We start from the raw sequence: 24,022 nt of genomic DNA on the forward strand, positions 1-24,022 counted from the left end.
TAAAGCACATGTTAAATAGAAGGGGACTTAGGCAATCACCTTGAAGAACTCCACGTTTAACAGGAATAGCAGGGGTAACAAATTTATCTGTGATAATAGAGGTTTTAAAATTTATGTAGAGACTAGAAATCAGGGACTGGATGTTTTCTGGTACGTGGTGATAAGACAGAACAGATTTGATTAGATTGTGATGAACCTCTCCGAAGGCATTTTTTAGATCCAATAATGTTATGACTAGAGACCGTTGTTTTATTCGAGCTTTGTCTATTATATGGCTCATCATCGCAGTATGTTCTAGTGTACCCGATATCTGATGGGTAAAACCTTTTTGAATCTGATGTTCTATGAAACTATTTTGTTTAAGAAAATCAAATACAGAATCTTGGAGGCAAGATGTGAAGATTTTTAGTGGGACCGATTGGAGAGTGATAGGTCTGAAGTTTGAGGGATCCTCTGTATCTCCTTTTTTGTGTATTAATATAGTGCAAGCTTTTTTCCATTCCGATGGGACATGTCCATATAACCAGATTAAGCGAATCAAATCAGTTAAGAAAGAGCGAAGATAAGGACAGCGTTTGAAGCAAATCACTGATATTTTGTCAATTGGACAAGGAGAGCTAGAGGATTTCATGCGACGGATAATGGAGGTTATCTTTTGGTACGGAGGAGGATCTGAATGAAAAGGATGAGTAGGATTACTGAAGGAAGGAATCCAAGATGGAATGGGAAACTGTTTGTTTGGATGCTTAGCAGAGAGTGTTTCTATAAAGAATTGTTTGCAACGCTCTAGCGAGAACGATGGAAGAAGGGAAGGTTTCTTTTGTAGAAAGCGTTTAACATAACCCCAGAAATTTTTAGAAATAGAAAGATCATGGTCAAGTGTTTCGCAGGAAGTGATAGTAGATGTCTTCTTAGCAAGTTTGCTACGTAAGAGACGGGAGACGTAATAATAGTACTCTCCCAACAAAAACATCCAATCTTTGTGGAAAAATACCAGCCAGAGCATGAACATCCAATATGATGTTTACAGGAATACTAGAGAAGTATTGAAGGCTGTTAGATCAGAACATAAAGAGCGCCTTCAAAACCATCTTGTATCTCAAGGTACCGTTCTTTCCTTCATCTTTGACCACTCTCTTCCTATAGCCTCTAAAATATGGACCACGGTTCAAAGCAACATGCCCAAGAACATTTACAGTTTTACTATCAAATATCTTAGCAACTCCCTTGCCACGCGAAAAAACCTATCTAAATGGAACATTACTCAGTCGTCCGATTGCTCTTTTTGCCATATGCCAGAAACGTTACTTCACATTGTTGCAGGCTGCAAAACATACCTCGAAGAAGGCCGTTGCACATGGCGCCATAACTCTGCATTGAACTTCCTAGCACAATCTTTAAAAGCTATACCTAATTGCTCTCTTTACGCAGATCTTTCAGGTTATCTCTCACCCTCTATCATAACAGGAGACTCTTTCCGTCCTGATCTACTTCTAGTCACTTCTGACCATCGACTATTCATACTCGAGCTTACAGTAGGATACGAAACTAACTTGGATGTTAATGCTAACCGCAAAAGAGAGAAATACTCGAATCTCATTCACAGCCTAAGCTCAGCCTATTCCTCTATCATGTTTGTTAATCTTTCTATCAGTTCCCTAGGTATCTTTGGTCTCTCTTGCTCCTCTTTCATCGACATGTGCAACGCTCTAGATATCAGCGAGAATCATCTCCGCTTCATGATCTCCAAACTATCCAACTTAACTATCCGTACTACCTATTACATTTTCTGCCGCAGAAATAAATCTTGGAATAATCCTGAACTTCTTCAGTTCTAACGATCTCTGCTACTGACGACTTCTAAAACAAACAATGACGAACATACTTTTTCCTTTTTTTTTGTTAATTTCTTTTGTTTGTACTTGTAATAGTCTTTTTCTTTGTAAACCCAGGCTAGCCAATTGCAAATTACCTTTGTAATAGTGAAATTTGTAATTGTAGTTTTAATTGAATTGAAAATGAAAAGTTTCCATTATTATTAGTGGCATTCACACGCACATTGTACACGATCTTGTTTCTTCGATTTTTCAAACAGCCTGGATGTCTACAACGCTTATTTAAAGATACGAATTAGTATATTGTATTCAACCGAGCCAGAATCGTTATGCTGCGACCTCGCTTACTATGGCTTCTAATAATTTCGGTGGTTTGTTCGTACTGCGGAAAGGATTTTCAGGTGCTAGGCCGCCACACATGGCGCTGCAGAAAAAGATTGCCCGAGAGTGCTGGACCAAACAACACGATTAATATCACATCAGAGTCTGACAAAAATGCCCTCCAGACGTCGGGTATAGTTAAATGTGTCTGTGGGAAAGAATGTTCGGGTGCTAAAGGACTGAAAATGCACCAAAGACGATGCAGAGTAATTGAAGGCCTAGAGGATCAACCGTTGGATTTTGAAAATTCAAATATTGGTGCCAACCAATCACTGATCAGCCATACGGAAGTGACAACGGATACACTTTGTGATTATGAAATCAAACCTGGTGTACGTCTGCCTAAGACTGATGATCAATGGAATACTGCTAACAATTATTTTAAATCTATCTTTATTAACACTAAAATTGAGAAAGTCTCTCTTGATTCCACGATTAAATTCATGAACGATTCAATTTACAATTATTTTAAACATTCATACGGAACCGTCAACGGAACTCGTGATAATGATCTACTTAACAAATATAAGGACTGCTCCAAACAATCACTCAAGAAAGAATTAAAACGTCTGAAATTGTCAAGTGCTCCACCTACTGAAATTAAATTTGTATCCCGCCTTCTTCGATCAAAACTCAGCCAGGATCGTAACATATGCAGCTCTGCAACAACATCCCAAGATTACGATAAGCTCATCTCGAAGAACCTCTGGAGTTTCGTAAAAAATTTTATCGAAAAACAATCTGCCGTTCTGCCATCATTCTCTCTTAACCGTTGTACAAAATTTTTCGTTAAAATGTTTTCAGCAGTCTTCCCAGACCGGCAATTTGTCATACCTCCATGGATTCCTTCTCTTTCTCAACCTTCAGTTCCATTTGATACACAACCCCCGTCTTATGAAAAAGTGACAAAAGTTATTCGCAAAATGAAGTCAGCAGGATCTCCATGCCCTTTGGACAAGATTTCTATTATTTGTTTCAAGAGATGCCCTTACCTCCGGTCATTTCTGACTGAAATAATACGTGTTGTGTGGACCACAGGCCACGTTCCTAGCGAATGGAAAAAAGCTTGTACAGTTTTAGTCTATAAAAAAGGCAGCATTGATGATCCGGCAAACTTTCGACCTATTACCCTCGAGTCTGTACCGCTAAAAATATTTACCTCTTGCCTGCGTGATGCTCTGTTTTCCTTTCTCAAACAAAATAATTTCATTGAACACGAGATCCAGAAAGGGTTCACTCCTAACATCTCTGGAGTGCTGGAACATACTTCACTGATGGCCCATATTATCAATAAAGCACGCATAAAGCAACGCTCTGTGGTTGTCACTCTTTTGGATTTAAAGAACGCATTTGGAGAGGTCCATCATAACTTAATCATTAAAGCTATGGACTATCATCACATCCCTGCTCACTTTCAAGATCTCGTGTCTAATCTTTATACTGATTTCCACACTTCAATTATAACAGATAATTTCAGGTCTCCGGCCATTCCAGTCAAAAGAGGAGTACTGCAAGGGGACTGCCTCAGCCCTCTCATTTTCAATTTATGTTTCAACACCTTTATTCAGCTGGTAAAACAAGACAAATATAAACAACTTGGATTTTCTCCTCATGACGGCAATGATCGCTTGTTTAACCCGGTTCACTGGTTTCAATTCGCTGATGATGCTGCAGTTGTCACAAGTGATGAACGCGAAAATCAATTATTGCTAAACTGTTTTACAAGATGGTGCCAATGGGCAAATATGATCATCCGCGTAGACAAGTGCATCACCTTTGGAATTAAAAAGTTTGCAACTAAATCTGCACAGTTTCAGCCTAAACTCTTCATTAACAACGATCCTGTCCCTTTTGTGAAACATGGCGAATCTTTCAAATACCTGGGTCGTTTCTTCAATTATGATATGAAGAACAAGGAACACAAGGATCACTTGACCTCTTCTCTCCGTGAGATGCTCAAAATTATCGATTCCTTGAAAATTCACCCGGGGAACAAAATTCTACTGTTTAATCAATACATCCTTTCAAAGCTCTCTTGGGATCTCACAGTTGCTAATCTCTCCAAAACGTGGGTTTGCGAAAACTTAGATCAGCTTGTCACAAAATTCGTTCGACAGTGGCTCGAGCTTCCAATATCTTCGACATTGAGTGGCATAGTTCTTTCTCGTAAACACTTTGGTCTTGAGCTTCTGCTTCCTTCCGTAAAGTTTCAACAGTGCCAGATTGTTCTTCGAAACTCACTCAAATCTTCGCCCAACGAAAACATCAAATCCCTATGGATGAACACCAATTATGGACCTAATATACAGTTCGACGCATACAAGAACACTAAGGCGGTACTGAAATGTGTAAGGGATGAACACACTGAAAAGCTCAAAACTCGGTTAACATCTCAAGGCTTCATCATTTCATTCCTGCTTGAGCATTCATATACAAAGTTAACCTCACTCTGGTCTGCAGCTCAAAGTAAACTTCCAAAAAACATCTTCAACTTTACGATAAGGTATCTCAACAACACACTAGCCACAAGGAACAACCTCTGCTTATGGAAAATTAGCTCTTCTCCAGATTGCTCATTCTGCCTTCAGCCTGAATCACTTCTTCATGTCGTAGCTGGATGTAACAAATACCTTGAGCAAGGGCGTTTTACTTGGAGGCACGACTCTGCCCTGCACTTCATTGCATCATCATTTCAATGTATCCGAGATGTATTCATTTATGCTGACATTCCCGCTTATTTATCACCATGTATCATAAGTGGCGATTCGTTCCGTCCCGACATGCTAATCAAAACTGCTTCTAACTGTCTGTATGTCATCGAATTAACTGTTGGGTTCGAGACTAACCTGGACAATAACGCTTCGCGTAAAGCTGAGAAGTACCGTTCCCTTCTAAAGGAACTACGCCCTAAGTTCAAAAAAGTAAACTTTGTTAATCTATCTATCAGCTGTCTCGGTATCTTTGGTAACTCCTGTGATTCTTTCATCGATATGTGTGATGAACTAAAACTTGACTACCAACATCGTAATTTTATAATTAAAAAACTGTCAGCAATAATTATACGCACATCCTATTATATATTCTGTATGCGCAATAAGACTTGGACAAACCCTGAACTGCTCTCCTTCTAAAGATTCTTTGCACTCATATGATTTATTTAAATGTTATAACTTTTGTAAAATTAGTAAACTTGTCACCAGGCTAGCCGATAGTAACTACCTGTAAAGTGAGGTTACTGTTGTAAGTAGAAGAATATAAAATAAAAAATGTTTTCATTATGATATTGCAAAATCCATGCTCTTCTCTTCTCTTTATCCAGTTTCTGGTTTCGCGTATTGGATGCAATATTGGATGCGTTTGACCACCCAATTAAAAATATCAACAAACTTTTTCTTTGGGAGTAAATGTTGGATGAAATGTTGGATGCATTTGACCTGGGCTTTACTCATTTTCTGTGTTGTCTTTCTTTTTTCTGTAACTTTTACCATCTCTGCGCTACAACAGTGGTGCTACTTGTTTTAAAAAAGTTGTGTTTGTAAGTGCGGCCAAGCCATCATGCTGAGTGACACATTTGATCCTGTCAATGCTCCCATCAAAAGTGAGCTTTCCATGAGCTGATAAAATTTCCCAACAGCAGCGATACTCCTTGCCAATTTTCCAACAGAACACTTATCGCACATCCACCTGTAACACAACATAACATATATCAAATAAGATAGTGAAAGATGAAAGTAAATCCAAATTCCAATGGTATTAAGCAACACTGCATCATTACCCATTGTGACCATGGAGTTATTTTAAAATGATGCACTTTGCAAATACATTGAGCATGTGGAACAATTGCCATCATAGTTATTTCTATGGTCTAAATCCTATCATTTCTGGCAAATTAGGCAAAGGTCTACCACAACAATGGCCAAAATAAAAATATAGAGGCAAGAATCACAAAATTGTACCACTTTTAGCCAGTGATTCTAATTCCTACCCGCGCTCCCTGTTTGCAATGTCTAAATATCAGTTTGTTCTAACTCTAAAAGTAACAATTTTGATGTCTTGCTAGACAAGTATTCATGGCCTGGGCCTAATTAAGGCTTCCCCCGCTTGACCTTGAAGAAGTTTTTAGCTCTTTAGAAATTATATTGTGTATGTTTGAATCGCTTTCCTCTGCCAAACCTGCTCGAAATGGCTTGTTGACAATGCCCGTTTCTATGCATCAACCCAACGATGTCAAACATTGCAATACCGGTGTTCAAGTTTTTGGGTTTTTTATACATTAGAATACCATAACTGCATCAGTACAAACTGTTAAGGCGGTCTCTGCATTCAGGAAAGAATTTTTCTCAGAGATAATTACCTCCTTCAATAGTCACTTTGGTCATTGCCTGCAATAGTTTTTCTGCAGTAGTAGTTGCAAAGCAAGCCCTCCTGACCTTGAGCTCACAAGAAACATTAGTAAACAGTATTTTAAAACTTATTTTGGTTGAGCAAATATTCAATATCAATTCATGCATTGTCAATTCATGGCTGATATCCTCCCATCTCTTTCTTGAGGAAATCTAAATGGCTCTCGGTCAGTTTGGACTTGACATCTGGAGATGTTTCTTTACGTCCAATCCAAAAATAGGGGCACCGTGGAAGTATGCATGAAGATCGTATTCAGTAGAAGCGCTTTGCCATCTTTCTTGTCACAGCCATCTGAAGGACCGCGCCATTTTCATCTTTTAATGGATATTCATCTCGCTCCATATGAAAGAAGATGATGTCAAAGGTATGGTCAGAAACCGTATAGGGATTTCGTTGTTGCAACCACTGCAAACCTTTGCCTTTTTGAAGTCTTTCATGAAAACTATTTGGTAGTTCTTATCATTGTGATAATGATCGGTAAAAATGCCCTGTCGGGGAGTCCTAGTCTCCATACTTTGCACAACACTGACAATCGGGGCTTTCTCAACATTATTTTTTCCACATCTGTTTTTTGAGGGTTTGTCAACAGCACTCTTTGGAACATGTGAAAAAAATTTTCTTGAAGGCATCATTGTCTTGTTTCGCAGCTTTCTTGAAATAAATTGCCTCCTTTTTCACCAACAACCACAATGTGCTCATATATAATACCATTTGCCTTTTAGTTCTGACACTTCTCACTGACTCTCTCAAAATCACAGCGGATCGTGATTTTACATAGTTTTCAGTATATGCGATGAGAATTCATCAATGTTTTCCAATGTTATTGGTTGCTTTTTTCCCTTCCTAAATTTGTTTTAACTATTAAGCAGATCAAAAAGGTCATTTATTTTAAGAGTTGTTGCTGCACTGTCTTCAAATCCAGAAAATCCAAGAGCATACAAGAAATTTAAGTCTGAGGTAACAGAACAGCTGAGAGTTTGGGATGCAATTTTTACTTTCATCTTGTGATTTCGCCAATTTATATGCTGGCCACGAAGTTTGTTTCCACGATGGAAGATATTTTTAATTTGGACCTGATGCAATTTAGTTATAAAGTCCCATTTGGTTCGCCCTTTATTTGCATTGTAAAAGATGCCTTCTTTACAATGATTTCTTGATTTCTTGCCAGCTTTAGCATATGACATTCATCTAAAATGTCATGGACCTTTTCACCATCTCTGGATGGATGGTTAGAAGCACCATCAAAATTTTCAAATATTTTGCAACCTAGCTTTTTTGCTGTGGCCAAATTGTTGAAGTTCCATCAAAGACTAATGTGTGACAGTTGAAACCATGATCTGTTAAAAAGTTTATTCCCACAGTAATTATTTGGGCCTGAATATCAGAATCTGTTGTGGCAGTACAAAAATGAGCATTTGGATACTGCCAGTTCATTTTTTGGCTTGCTGCCATTACTACAAGTACATGAATTGCCATATTCTCTTTTATTGGATAGAGCCAAAGTCAACATTACCAAAGAGCTGACCAGTTTTTCTCTCCACCACTGTTTGTGATTTTAATGATATCTCATCAAAGATGATAATACTATCACGCTGATCAGAAGGAACCATGTGCTCCAATGAATTGATGACATTCAAAAGAAACCCAGGCTCAACTTCAATATTTGCTGCCCAACTCCAAATGGTTGATGGACTTTGCAGACAAAGTGTTTTTCTTACATATCTATAGCCTCTAGGACTATGGAAATGTTAAGTGACAGCAAATTCTTTTATGGACTTATCATATCTTGAACCAGTTTTCTTTTCACTATTCTTTGCTTGGTTCTTGAATAGATCAAGAGCCATTTCATTGAAATTTTGAATCAGCATTTGGTCAACATTTGCATTTGTTAAATATTTATATTTATTCAACTCCTTGATTAAGCTGTGCATAGTTTTTTCTCTGCAAAGTTTCTGGGCTTTAAGCCATTTTATTTGCCTATTCTTTTTTATTATCATATTTGATAGTTTCTTGACCTTCTTAGAGGGTGATGCACCATATGAACGATCACAATTCTTCATAGATGTTTCACTAGAAGGTGATTGGGCAATATCACATTTTTAAAGATATTCCTCTAGCAGGTGGCTTTCTTATTTTACTTTCTTTAGGGGCAAATTCAATGCTATACTATCTGCATAGTCACTATGTCCATAGTCTGTCTCTTTGAAATGTTTTTCACACAGTACAGAACTTTTAGTTGGATGCCAATTTTTACGCTTTCCCGCGATGCCAACATTGTCATACAACAGATTTCCTGCAATTTTTTGCCACTCTAAGCAACCATCTTTGCAGTGCATGATTGCCACGCATTACTCTAGCGTTTCTTATATCTATAAAATCAACACAAAAACGCCAGCTATCATCTTTCTTTCTAGCAAATACTATAGGACTAGCCCAGGGTGATTGACTAGGCTTCACTATTCCTTGCCCTTACATTTCTTGCACTTGTTCATCAACAACTGACTTAAGTGCATTTGAGAGATTCCTCGGTAACTGCTTCATAGGGCTAGCATCTGATGTTTCAATTTTATGCAAAAATTTCCTCATACCCCTGAAATAAATCAAACATGTTTTTATTTTCCTTTGTGATTTAATGGCTCAATTCAAAGCAGGAATCATCTTGTTTTTTTGTAATCTTCCTTCAAACAAGGGTCATTCATTTCAATATGTTTAAGTTTTCCAGCATTTGTTCCTTTATACAATTTAACGGATTGTTCACCCCAATTGATTGATTATTGATTATTTGTACTATTATTGTTTGTTCTTTTGGTTTTACTCAAACTCTAGCAATTAAAATAACTTTATATGTTATCTCACGGGTGGGCTCTAATAAACTTTCAAAGACCAAAGGGTTTTTAATTTGTGCTCTTTGATTTGCTTCACGCTTCCCTGGGACTATTATGTCATTACACATTGTGACCAGCGATGAGTCCGATATTGAACAATCAAGCATAAACAATGGCAACTTTCCTGATCATGATGACAATGGCATCATTACTATTGCCTGGGTATCCACTGTTTGCCCATGTAAATCTGTACCTTGCATCAATTATAGTCATGACAACTATAGAATAAAAGTTTTTAAAATTATGATACTCTTTTGCACTTTCAGCACCGCCTTTAGGACACTTAATGGGTATATGACAGCCGTCTACAGCTCCAAAGCAACATTGAAATTGCTACTCCTGGTCAAATGACTCCATTATTTTACTAAGTGGATGCAAGTCCTTGGGCATATTTTTAACCACATGATCCTTTCACAAGCAAAAAACCATAGCCTCACACACCTCATTTATTATTAAGCAAACAGTCTGTGATAGTGTCAAGACAGTCACCTCTTGCGAGTCTGTAGAGACAAACTGCTATGACCTCATCATTGGAAAGACAGGATCTTCAGTAATCGCTTCTTTAGAAAGCACTAGTGCAATTTCTTCGAGAATAAACCAAGATCCACTGAATCAGGTACAACAAATGGATATAGCTCTTTTAATTCCCTAATTAGGGCCCTTTTGTCGTTGACAGTAGCCATCCTGTGCTGGTTAAATTTAACTGGATGAACAAGATCGATTCCCACTTGAACTTTATTAGATTTTCAAACCTCCATTGAATCTGCTTTGAACATTCTTGCGTAAGGTTTGCAGCAACTTTCTGCAGAGATTGCCGCCAGCTCTCCAAACTATCCATTTTTTCCTCTACTCTCCTCCAATCTCCTCTAGTGCGAATATATGGCAGAGATGGATCCATGCTTAATGCATCTGCCCATGTCTGACTCGAGTCATACAACTGTAGGAGCTGCTGGTAGTGGTCAAGCATAGAAGCAAGTTGGATAGCGTCAAAAGATGGATTTTGCATTAATTTTATGATTGGTGTACAGTAATGAAATAATTTTCTGTACAGTTTCAGTAAAAAGATGAAATCAATTTCTTGAATTTGTTTGCAAAGGCGCCTTGCATTAGCCTGGTTTTCAGCTCTCTGGGTGGTATCAGTTGAAAACTCATATAAAGCAGTGCCGATTGTCTCATACCATACATCTATTATTGTCACTGCAGTATCGCAAGAAAGCCATCTTGTTTTTCCTGGTTTTGGCAAGCAGTTCCCAAGAACCAATGTTCGTTTTTGGCTAGATATAAAAAAAGTTATCAATTTGTCAACTGTGCTGAAAAATTCTGCGATCTTGGGGATTTTACCTGCAGTTTTAGATGCGCAGAGTGCCATTCTGTGCCAGTGCATATTATAACTATGCAGTTCTGATGATATATGGATGGAAACTTGTCCTACATTTGTCTTTGCACCCTGCTGAACTGGCCACTCATTACTACAGTCCCTTCATAGGACTGTCCTTAAAGCTTCTCTGCTCATGTTTTGAGGTAAAATTGAATGAGCTTAGGGTGTCCAGGAGAATTTTAGTTAAACCATCTGCTGATGTATCTTTGAAACATCAACCAGACCAAGCCTATGTTCTTCTACATTACTATTATCAACAAGTCTAACTGAAATTGCTGACTGCTCAACATTGCTTGAATCACTTGTGTCGTCCATCATAACAGCAATGTAGGGTGAATTTACCATGCTGTTCACTTGAAGGTTGTTGGCATGCTTTCCATAACATTTGTACAGGACATGTAAATTACTGTTTGATTTGCAATGCCCACCCAAAAAATGAAACATTTCGTCTTGCTACATCATCAATTTTTGGAGAGCACAATGCAGAAAAAAATTGCTCCAGAAATGACAAACGTGGCAATAATGATGATGATGAAAATGACTTCGCAATTAAGATTAGCCTTGGGGTCATTCCATCTCAGAATGAAACAAAAATTGTAATTTTTTAACCCACCACCTCAGATTTGGATGATTTTTGGTGGACATGTTGAAAACCATGACATAAAGATAAACTGAAATTATTCTTATATCTTTTACTATTAAAAAGTTAGACGGGTTTGAAATTTTAATAATTTTGGCACATTTTTCAATGATCCGCCATTTTGAATTTTTGCTATTATTTACTTAAATTAGAACCAATGAAGAAATGATACATTTAAAATGAAAATAAACCAGACAAGCTAATCAACTATGTAGATGTCAAAAACATGATCAAAAATTTCCAGTCACAAACAAAAGTCATTCTAAATATAGAAAAAGAAGGGGAAGTTGTTGCCATGGCAACGGCCGGTGAAGATAATGGCATGAATTTCATCATGTTGCTTAAGTTGGAATGATTTGAGTTTTAAATTTGATTAGAGTACTAAAGGAACAAGCAAGATAGAAAAAACTGTTAGGGTGTTTTCTTCCTTTATTGAAATATGGCATGTTAAAAATTGCCCAAAATTAGCATTTTCATGCAACAATCAAAGTAAGATATTCTCTCTCTTTTAAGCAAAGAGTGTTCAGTAAATCTAAAGAAAACAGTGTTGTGCATCTTTTAAAGCTCTGACTTCAACATCTTACAGATATATGATTCAAAAAGGTCATATTCACTGAGTGTCAATTGATATCAATGCAACAAACTTTCAATTATTTGACAAATTATGTACATTAAAATCTACAAAATGCTCAATTATATACATATTGTCTACAGTTCTATTTCAAGAGCATCTTTTGGTTCAAAGGTGTATTGCCTTCCAGTCATCGTTGATGGTTTTGGTGGTTGTACCTTTTTCAGAATGTTTGATGTTGGCACCCAACATACGTCATCACGCCTTGGCCACATAAATGATACACATGGCAAGTGTGGATGCAAAAATTTTATGGCAACATCTTTATTCTCACTACTGACTTCAATAGTCACTCCAACCCAGCAATGTGTATCATACCTGCACACAAGATAATCCCCGATTTAAATATCGTCATGAGGTTCAATGACAGCTAGATTGAAATCAAACTTGACATCAAATTCAGGGGTTTCTGATATTGTTTTTGCTCCAATCAATGCTTTGGATTGCGGTACAAATTGATGGAACCCCCTAGTTCCTGGAATCGTTTTTGCAGCTGTCAGGCGTTTCTCAAGATCTTTTCTTGTCAAGTTGTTTTCCTCCTTTGTAATGTAATAGAAGTTGATTCCTTTGACTTCTGTTTTACAAAATTGAAATAATGCCTCAACAGAAATAATTTGGTTTTTCATTGGTCGTTGCAGGCTGACTTGAGCAGCTAAACGCTTAACTGTACCTCCAATCCCATCACATGGGGATTTACCATGGCTGGTGGCGAAGAAATTCCACTCACAACTAATTGTAAAGTCTTCCTTATGGTGGCACAAGTTTAAAAAATTCTTGCAGTTCTTATACTGGCCTGCACAACCATCAGAAAAGTAATGGACAACCTTTATGTCCATTGACATCATTTCCCTGATATGATGTGCAGTGGCTTTCAACACATTATATACGAAATGCACATCATGTTCCAGGTCATCGGATAAAAAGCATAATGATGTTGATCCAATGACTCCATCATTTTCTTTGTAGTAAATGACTACTGGATGTAATGTGCATTGCTTCTGGTTCCAGTGATAGCCCTGGACCTCACTCATCTTGGATCACAAATTTAAAGTTTTCTGCAAAGTCCAGTAAAACAATAACTTCGTCCTAATTCGAAGTTTCTTCTAACCTCTTCAAATAAGAAGCTTGCGACTTTGCAATAAACGAATGGCTGGTTATTTGATCTAGCTGGCAACACAACTTATCAATAAAATCAGGAACTGGGAGAGTTTGGGAAACCAGTTCAGCTCTGTCCAAAGATCTCCACTGATGAAAAGTGACTTCAGTAAAATCATCTTCATCTTCAACCTCCTTGCCTTCTCCAAATGTTGTTGATTCTGTGAAGATATTGCGTAAGCAATCTTCAACATTTTCAATTCCAGGACATCGTGCAAATCTGTGAATCATGCATCCTCTGGAAGTACTGTCACAGACTACCATATCAATCAGGTCATGGTACTGGTGTCCTAAATTTGCAGCATCAAGAAGAAGCTTCAGATTCTGATGAGAAGTGCAGACACACACAGAATGTGTCCCCTTGGGACCAACTGGGATGCACCATTTTGGTCTTAAGCTTGCAAACTTGGAAAACCCAATACAGAAAGCAGGATTATCAGCCTTGAACAAGGAATATAGCTCTTTTATGTTGCATAAAAGAAGTCGCTTTTGCATATGGCTGTTTTCATCGCTGCAATAAAAAGATTGAACAGCATTTAACAACACCTCTTTAATTTTCTTGCCAGTCACTTTGTCTGGCATACCAAGAATCCCTTTTTCTTCTTTTATTTCTCTTGCCTTCCTGACCATGCAAACAGGTACTTGAAATATGTTTGAAGCCTTCCGTACTGACCAAGAATTAGGAATCAGTGTAAGAATTTGGATTTTCTCCCGTCGACATGAAACCTCCAATTTTTCTTTCATGAGACTGACCAGAAAGTCTAAGTCGCTGGCTTTCTGGATAAATTCCTCTATCTGCTCTTTCCCTTCATCTGACTCCTCTAAATCATCTGGTTCCACATTTATTATTGCTGCAACCTTCTTTGAAGCGGCTTCATTTATCTGTCGCAACTTTCTTTTCCCTCGCTTAAGTTTTGATGATTTTGGCAGAGAATGCACTTTCATCTGTGAAACATCAAGAGTAGTTAGCGTTTTATGCAACAACTCCCTCTCTTCTTCAATGTGTCTTGCTCTAACTTTTCAATCAACTTGTTGTCCTCTGCCATTGGTGAATTCTGCTTTCCCTCTACTTCCAGTTTCAGGTCATTAATTTCCTTTAAACAAGAGGGACATAGTTTGTCTCCAGGAACAATCATAAAACCAATTGTGACCATGTACTGTGCCAGTGACAACTTTACTTCTTTCAATCCACCTAAGAATAAAAAATGCATTTTGAAATAAATATACAAGCTTCAGTTTTGAAAATTTTTATTTATACATAAATAAAATATATATATTTAAGAAAAATCATTAGCCTGATCCAGTCATCAAACAAAAATCTTCACAAAAACTACACCACATTTGTAACTCATTAAAACCATTATTTAACGAAATTTTACCAGTATTTTAAAAGAGATTATGTACAGCAGGATTTTTTATTAAAAATAAAAAAAATTGAATGTGAATTTGAAATATTTCTACAAACCTTTCACAGGCTTTCTGTGTTTTTTGAATGGGTCAGCGCAACGAGTAAAGTTCATTTGGAATCTTGTAGTCAGCATATATTCATGGTGGTAGCATATATTTGCATTAACATTCAAAATGGACAATTCGGACCTCCAAAATATCAGTTCTCTGACATTTTTCGGCAGAGATTCAATGGTTTTAAGACCAGTTGTTCTACTGTAGGTTAACAAATGACAGGCATCTCCCAATGAGTTTCCAATAAGCGATTTCACAGTTTTTGCCGCCATTATGAATTGGCAAAAATGGCGGACACGCAGCAAACGAGCAAATTACCGCAAAATTTCCAGTCAATTTTGTAGCTAAAGTTGCTGATAAAATTAGGAAGTAATCAGCTAAATTAGAATTTAAATGTTCCTTTTTTACAATTAGCAACTCACAAACAGCGTTCCTTGTTGTTTTCCTTTTGATTTCACTGCTGACTTTGACCAGGCTGAAATCAGTCCCCTTTGACCTCTCGTACAAAAACTTCCGCTTTTCGATTCAAACCTTAGCGAAATTTGTTATTTCTAGCCTGTTTACAACCATCTTGAGTTGGACTCTCTCCAGAAATTCATTTGACGTCAATAAAACCTGTACGAGGTATCAAAACATCGTGACCAATTCTATGATCGTGACGCATGTAATCGGACGGAGGATTCCCCTTTATGGCATCATAGCATATATGCCTCTCATGCCATATAGGGGAATCCTCCGTCAATAACATGCGTCACGATCATAGAATTGGTCACGATGTTTTGATACCTCGTACAGGTTTTATTGACGTCAAATGAATTTATGAAGAGAGTCCAACTCAAGATGGTTGTAAACAGGCTAGAAATAACGAGTTTCACCAAGGTTTGAATCGAAAAGCGGAAGTTTTTGTACGAGAGGTCAAAGGGGACTGATTTCAGCCTGGTCAAAGTCAGCAGTGAAATCAAAAGGAAAACAACAAGGAACGCTGTTTGTGAGTTGCTAATTGTAAAAAAGGAACATTTAAATTCTAATTTAGCTGATTACTTCCTAATTTTATCAGCAATTCTAGCTACAAAATTGACTGGAAATTTTGCGGTAATTTGCTCGTTTGCTGCGTGTCCGCCATTTTTGCCAATTCATAATGGCGGCAAAAACTGTGAAATCGCTTATTGAACAAGAGTTACCAATATGAGTTGCCATAAGGAGCAGTAGTCTAACAGGGCAATAGTAAACTGAAAAATGACCAACATCCCTCTCATTGGGTTTTTTAACTTGTTTTCTTCACAATGATAATTATGATGTAATTCCTGTGTCTTTGAAACTATTTTAAATTCTTGTGAAATGCTTACATAAATAATTCAAAGAGGTGACAATTAATAAAAAAAGCATTGCAAACATTAACACTAGACTTTTCAATTTCACATTGTAGTTGCAGGATCTTTAAAAGGAAAACTTTTTGTATTGCAGACAATGTAGTTTTGACACACCCTAGAAAGGTGTGAAAATTACAAAATAGATCTTAAGAGGATTATCAAGGTGCAGCAATAGCTGTCTTAGCAATACAATCTCTAAGGAATTTCACTTGAATTGAATCCAATAGCAGACCAATGGCAGGATTGAAAAATAAAAGAATTTCCTAAAAATTATAGACAGTTTTATAGCTAATATAAATTCTTTGAATTAGATTTGAAAGAGAAAATTAGCAAAATCAAAATGAGCAAATAGGAAATGTCATCAAATCAAGGGCAAAATTTTTTTAACTACACCTGACTTGACGAGCTCAAACAATTAATATACATCATCAGTATATCATGTAAATCAGTGCAATCTTTTCCTATCCAAGACTGGCAAATCTCTATCAGCGTTAGCAAAATGTAAACTTGAAGCTAAATAATGAAAGTATATTAAAAGCAAGCTGAATTAAAGATAGAAAAACAAAACAAGCATACAGAAGATTTCCAAACAGAGAATTTCAGTATTGATTTAGATTTAGTGAATTATCATTGCTTAAAAGAGAGAGAATATCTTACTTCGATTGTTGCATGAAAATGCTAATTTTGGGCAATTTTTAACATGCCATATTTCAATAAAGGAAGAAAACACCCTAACAGTTTTTTCTATCTTACTTGTTCCTATAGTACTCTAATCAAATTTAAAAACTCAAATCATTCCAAGTTAAGCAACATGATGAAATTCACACCATTATCCTCACCGGCTGTTGCCATGGCAACAAATTCCCCTTCTTTTTCTATATTTAGAATGACTTTTGTTTGTGACTGGGAATTTTTGATCATGTTTTTGACATCTACATAGTTGATTAGCTTGTCTGGTTTATTTTCATTTTAAATGTATCATTTCTTCATTGGTTCTAATTTAAGTAAATAATAGCAAAAATTCAAAATGGCGGATCATTGAAAAATGTGCCAAAATTATTAAAATTTCAAACCCGTCTAACTTTTTAATAGTAAAAGATATGAAGATGAAATTTTCAGTTTATGTTTATGTCATGGTTTTCAACATGTCGACCAAAAATCATCAAAATCTGAGGTGGTGGGTTATGTGACTGTTTCACATTGACATGGAATGACCCCTTGATGATATTTTCGAAGAAAAATCTAATGATATAATCCGCAAAATTTCGTGCAAGTTAAGACTCCTCAAAACCTGCAAAACCCGACAATAGTAGAGAAAAGACAGCGATTATTAAAGTGGATGGGCAAACTAGGCCTTCCCATTCTAAAAAATGCATGCACTCATCACGTGGCCACAGTAGAAGAAAAAGCAAAAGAAAATTTAACAGGTCTGGGAAAGTTTGCTCCAATGAGGGCATAAAAGTACCTTGTGGATGTTCATGGCACTTAACATCATCTTTCAGTCCCGATATAACAGAAACTGATCTCTCTGTCTTTAAAATTGGGTCTGTCACCAAAATAAGTCTGCCGTAGAAATACAGTCAGCCAGGACTGACTAATCATAACGACATCAATATGTTTGACGGAATCAATTCCTTCTGTGTCATTTCCGCGATTGCCTGTCTTCATTGGTTGAATGATTCTTTTTTGATGGTCAATGATAACCACGAAAGTCTTGCCAGACAATACATTAGCATTATCAATGGAGGCAATGCTCTTTATAGGATATTACCAAAAATAGATGGGAACTAAAACATGTATGTTGAAGACATCATACAACACAGTCACCTTGATTTGCATATGTCCGAGCCACGGAAGGCTGTGATTGACTTGCAAGATCTGTTAGGACAAATAGAGAGGTTATCATCACAAAAGAGAAAGGTTGCGATTTTTTTTGATAATAAACCCTGACAAAGCGATGGCCATCATAATAAAAAATAAAAACAATTACCTTTTTGACAGCCGTTTTCATCACATGAAAGACACCATTATATATATATTATCGCTTGCCTTGAGAAATTTTGCACATTTATCGAAAAATAAGAAGTACTTTACGCATGTACCAAAGCTTCGAATTTGCTCCCACTTGAAATGATTGAGAATTTAGTTTCAGAATAATTTCATGTTCTAGCAAAAGCTAGATTTTTAGTTAGTTGACATTTTTTCTTGCGGTAATGTTGCCTGTTATTCACTTCAACTACAATCAACGAGGTGGAATTCAAAAGATAAAACTGCTGCCTAAAGTCCTCTGCCCTGCCAAAATAGGCAATAAATTCACAATGAAAGAAAGTTACCATGTAAAACCTTACAGTTTTGCAAAGTCGGCAGTGATAATTTCATATTGTAGCAAAAGCTTCCACTATTCACTTCCACTACAAGCCAGGAGGTGGAATTGTAGTGACTTCCATTTCGTGTTATTGCTTTAATTTTGAAAAGTAGGTATAGATAGATGATAGAAATCGATACTTTTACTGATAGATAGCTACTCCTTTATCTTTTCGAACTTTTTTTAATGATAGTCTCTTCCCCACACCTAACCTGTTCTTGACATTTTCTGATTTAACTACTGACCTCATGTTTCCAACAATGTGGAGTGTTTGCGCCTGCAATCCCGTGCTGCCATGACCAGCTTCATGCATTTTCCCCTTTATGCCACTATTAAGATATACACGCAGAAAATAAATCCTGTTTGCAACATTTTTCAATATCGTTGGCTAAACATAATAATTTCTGAAAGCCTTTTTAAAGAGTTTTTCATCGCTAAATATGTATTCAAGTGTATGCTGTATAGTATTGGTACATGTATAATTTTTGAAAAATATCATCGTATACTATACATACAGGCTAGATTTAACATTGAGTATGCTCTAAAGTATTGGAACATATATAATTTTTACAAAATAGCATTGTTTACTATGCATACAGAATAGATGTAACATGGCTAAAACAAAGATAGATAAATGTATAGAAAGTTTATAGATATATAAAGAAGTACTCTATTAGTTATCGTTAGATTCAACTCAAATTGACATAAAGTTTGTAAGTAGACAGCAAACAGTGACAATCTGATTAGCCGATGAATGCAATGATAATGGAAGGACATCATCAAGGATATGGTAATTATTCACTCTTCCAATGGCATGCTCCACATGAATGTGTACAGAAGCAATGCGAGCAGTTTCTTCGGTCTCATTCATTCTGAGTTGTGCTTGTGAACCCTTAAAAGGTGGGATGTTTAGAGGCACACCAGGAGGAAGAATATCTTTGAAATTAAAGCCACAGTCAGCCATAAGATTGTCACCATCCTCAAGAAGTGCTAGAACGCCTGACTTTGGAGTGATTTCTTTATCAGAGACCTTACCAGACCACAACTTTGACATAAAGGTAATTAGGCCAGAAGGTGATATGCTAATCAAAACTTTCCATTTATTTTGGTGCTTGTATTCAGACCATGTTTGTGACTGTGCTTTCATAGATGATGGAACTTCTGCAAATATTTCTGTGCAATCAATTATTATTAATCTTGTTGTTGGGAAGTCTTTAAATTGAGCAGGCATGGCTTGACGAACAACCTCTTGAGAAAGGGGGTTTGAAAAGCACTATGAGTTCATGGTAGAGAAAACAAATCACTGTTGTGAAGATTTTTGAAACCTGACTTGAAGAAATTTCAAAATGATCAGCTAAATCATCAACGAACAAAGCAACTTTCAGTTGCATTTGCATAACTTTGGGTTCCAAGTTTTCAAATGTTGACATCAGTGTTGGAAAGTTTGTAAAACCAGTGTTAAACCTTGCTGCAGAACTATCAGACTTTAACTTTTCAATGAAGAAATAGACAGTTTAACTTGAGCAAGGTGCAACTCCACAGGTTCCAATGATTTTCTAATTCAATTCTTTTGGCTGATAGATGTTGACTTTCAGATCGCAGAGCCCAAATAATCATCAATAGCTGTATTTCATGCAAATAATCTTATTATGCCAAAATTATACTATAATTTGACATTAATTAGCATCCAATTTGCATAATTAAATAAATATCAAAGAAAAGAACTTTATAAATTAAGGTTAATGATCTCCAATAATAAAACACTTACCTACTTTTTTCTTTCAATAATGTATTTTGTCATAGTCTTAGCACACTGAGTTGAAATATCAACATTTTTCTTGAACAGTCTTTTTTTAATTAATTAGTATGCAACAATGGGTCTAAAATAATTCAATTCGGCAATTTCGATTTTGACTTTTAAGAGAAAGAAAACAAGTAAAAATCACAATATTTTGGAGAGAAAAGATTGTAATTTTGACCAAAATGTTTTTTATGGCTTTTTCTCTATCTAATCTACATGCATTTACCAAAAACAACAACTAATCTAGCAATCACGACTGTAACTTAGGAAAGCTTCCTTGTACAGCTCAAACTCTGGGGAATGGAAAAGCAAGAAGCAGTTTCTTTCTCCAATATGCAAAGGGATATCACATACAACACAGCCAAATGGCGAGGTTTTTGCCCTATAACTTTGATCTATGCTATGCACTGACTTCATAACTGAGGAAATTTTGTAAACTTGGTGTTTCTCGAGCTTCACCAGCAAATGTCCTTTTTTTAATCTATTCTGCCACAATTCCTTTTTTCTAACTGCCTTGTCCAAAGTTGCTTATCTTTGCTTTGCACTATTTACTGCATGAGCTGTTGCCTTACAGATTAAGTCCCTAATTACTAACTAACGTTTTACTAACATTACTAACTTTAGTACCTAAATCTGCAAATGATCTGACCTCTGGTTCTGCTCTAATGGCTTTCTGCTCAACAAAAGCAAGCTGAAGGGCTAAATCCCTTTTAAAATCAAGAAAAGAATAGTTCTTATACATTTTCTGCTCAGGGGTTAGGCTACTAAGCCACATATGTATTCCAAGCACAAATATCAACAAAATGAAAGAATAATGTTTTCCAAAACTTTTTAGTCCTATATTGAAAAGAATACATATGGTACATCTGATCAGGCAAATCCACACCATTCAAATCTTTGTTATAATCTGAAATGCATTTAGACCACAAAACCTTAACCTTTCTATGACTTTAATCAACCTTGGTATTCTTTGTACAATAATCATAATAATTGCCAGAATGGTAGGTGGAAAGATCAGATACAACATTCCAATCAACCCACTGAACACATAACTCGGCTTTTCCCCATTTCTTATATATCTTATTGTTCCTTTATCAAGTTTCTTCCCCCAAGACTGCCTATTTTTCATTACCTCAGGAAAGAATGAGGAATTTTCCCTCACAGTACCAACAGCATTTATACCAACTGAAATCAAATATTGGAACAATGGGACACTGCAATGAAAGTTATCAGCAAAAAGAACATACCCCCTGTTTACCTGAGGTTTTGTTAAATTAATAACAACTCTGGCAGCCAATTGGTTGATGAGATTTCCTGCACTTTCTGCATCGGGATTTTCATTAAAAGCCTTAGCTCTACCAAGCCCTCTTTCTATCCCTTCAAAACTATTATCAACAACAGTGAAATCATCCCAGTCATCCTCTGCTTTTACCAGTATAAACCACCATATCCCGATTGTAGCCTGTAGCAGAATCATCTAGAACCCAAAGTTTGAAACCACATTTAGTTTGCTTATTCATTATATATTGTTTGAAAAAGAACCTACCCTTAGACTTAACCATACGTTCATCTATTGACACACATTTACCAGGAGTAAAAAGTTCCTTACAGCGACTTCGCATATGGTCATAGAAATTCCTTATTTTTCCTAATGGATCACTTTTGTCCTCTATCTCAGGGTTTACACAATGAAGGGCAGCAAGTATTCCACAATACCTAGAAAATGTTGGAATAAACATTGATCCAAGAAGACCAGAAAAAAGCTTATCATTCTGCCAGTAGTTACGCCTAGCAGGGGCCTTAACAATACCCATATAAAATAGACAGGCAAGAAATCTCCTAAATTCCATCAAATCAATGGGTCTCCACACATGGCAACCATGGTCCTGGGACATGTAGCTTTGACCTATTCCTTGACCATACACAGCATAAATGTTTGAGTTTTCAATTATGGTTCCCATCAGATCAAAAGAAAAAAAAAGCAAGAAAAAGTCTAAGGCTCTACAAGGGGCACTGCCTCTCGCCCAAACTACTTTTGGGCCAACACTGCTTACATTATGTGGTGGAAGCCATTTCTGTTCCCTATCACCTGTGTAGCCTAGAGACTCTGCCAAACTACAATCACTATCCTGATACTCCTCTTCACTAACTTCTGACTCGTCATGGATCTCATCGACTACTACAGCTCCGTCCAACTCATCGTCCAACTCAACTGGATGTCCTGAACCAGCCAGACTCTGCCTAAAACAAAGATATAGAAAATAAGCAAAGACAAGATGATTTATAATTTGGTAATTTCTGCAGCAGTGCAACAAATAGTAAAGAAATCTAAGTGAATCTGTTCAGAGCCACCATATTCAAAATCAGCTGATTTGTTTATCACGGGCCTAAAATTTCTTGAAAACAACTCCCAAAAAAAACAAAAATTTTTGGCCGTACTTAGTTAGCCATTATTCTAAGATTTTCACTACAGCTTCAGAAATGGTTCTTCTTTATCGCTAATGTTTCCAAAAGTTTGAAGGAAACAATATGTAAACTTACGATCCACTCTCATTCGAAGTTTCAGGATTTTCTTCTCTTTGTCGCTTCCTGCGGGGCTTCCTTCGTCTTGGTTCGTCCACTCTTTCCGTCAGCGGTGCTACAAACCGAATTTCTACCTCTCTACCACTTAATAAGGCACAGTCGATCTCAAATTCATCTTCTGAGTCAAGTCCGTACCATTATCCATTTTAAAATCAATTTTGAAAAACACGCCTCATTCACGACATACGCAACAAGATCAGTCAAGATGGCGGTTACAGGCCCACGTTGTCTGGGATATTTATACGAAAGAAGCGCATAAATTAATCAAATAAGTATAATTTTCTAACTGTCCAATCATATTTGAGCAATTTTAGCATAAGTTAAGGAGGGTATGTTGCCTTGGAGCTCCAAAATAAAATATTTTCGGCTAGGGTATCCGTCACGTGGTCTTATCCAGATGGATAAGGAATTAAAGGGTTAAATCTGATGTAGAATAATTGGGATACAAAGTCAAATGCACTCATTCAATTACCTTTTTGGTGTTTATATTTTGCAACTTTTGTTAAGGCACAGTGATAATTAATTTAAATCCCTCCCAAATCCGAGAACGTCAGCATGAATTGCCCAAACAGTAGCAGTCCTCTGGATTGAAACACTACAAAAGTTGCATCAAGCAGACTATATCTTTTTGGGTAATGCCTGAAGCAGAATTACTAGATTTACCGGTCACTCCTAGAAAACACAATTACCAGCATAATATTGATAGTGTCTTTGAGTGAGGGGCTGAGACCCATGATGTAGAGAAATCCAAGAAAATTACCTTTTCTATATTTGTGATCTATCTCTGTTGCATGCTAACTCATACTACTATCAATATCATTTAAACATCTAAATGTCAATCAAACAATTCGATGTCATCGCTCAGACATCATATCCCTCTCTAACTTTGGGAATAAAATCTTCCTTCAATAAATAATAATTTTAAAAGTTAACTTCAAAAATACGATCAATAATATAAGCAGTTTATTTAATCAAATCATTAACTGAAACATTCAATCACATCAATTGTTGCAATGTTTGAATTTTGTGAACTATAATCACTCATTTTGTCCATACCTCTGAACTCTTTGTCTTTGTCTTACCTGATATCTTCTGTTTTTAGCAAGATCCACTGTATCAGGTACAACAAATGG

General features: G+C 36.5%; 2 protein-coding genes and 1 pseudogene across 2 annotated transcripts; all 3 read right to left on the reverse strand.

Annotated features, from left to right (window-relative positions):
* Positions 1–5,316: 5,316 nt before the first annotated feature.
* On the reverse strand, positions 5,317–15,509 carry LOC148960605 (uncharacterized; annotated as a pseudogene).
* On the reverse strand, positions 5,317–20,090 carry LOC148960606 (uncharacterized). Its single transcript, XM_089113800.1, has one exon. It carries the CDS (start codon positions 19,734–19,736, stop codon positions 19,200–19,202), a length of 537 nt encoding a protein of 178 aa, XP_088969926.1. The 5' UTR covers positions 19,737–20,090; the 3' UTR covers positions 5,317–19,199.
* LOC148960607 (ARL14 effector protein-like) lies at positions 14,275–15,042 on the reverse strand. The gene is made up of 2 exons (XM_089116130.1): positions 14,775–15,042; positions 14,275–14,501 (listed from the first exon to the last, which is right to left on the reverse strand). The coding sequence occupies exons 1-2, from the start codon at positions 15,040–15,042 to the stop codon at positions 14,275–14,277; spliced, it is 495 nt and encodes a 164-aa protein (XP_088972256.1).
* Positions 20,091–24,022: the final 3,932 nt, after the last annotated feature.

Source organism: Rhopilema esculentum, chromosome 1 (assembly GCF_057945365.1).
Source record: "Rhopilema esculentum isolate cy_ngs chromosome 1, ASM5794536v1, whole genome shotgun sequence".
NCBI lineage: Eukaryota > Metazoa > Cnidaria > Scyphozoa > Rhizostomeae > Rhizostomatidae > Rhopilema > Rhopilema esculentum.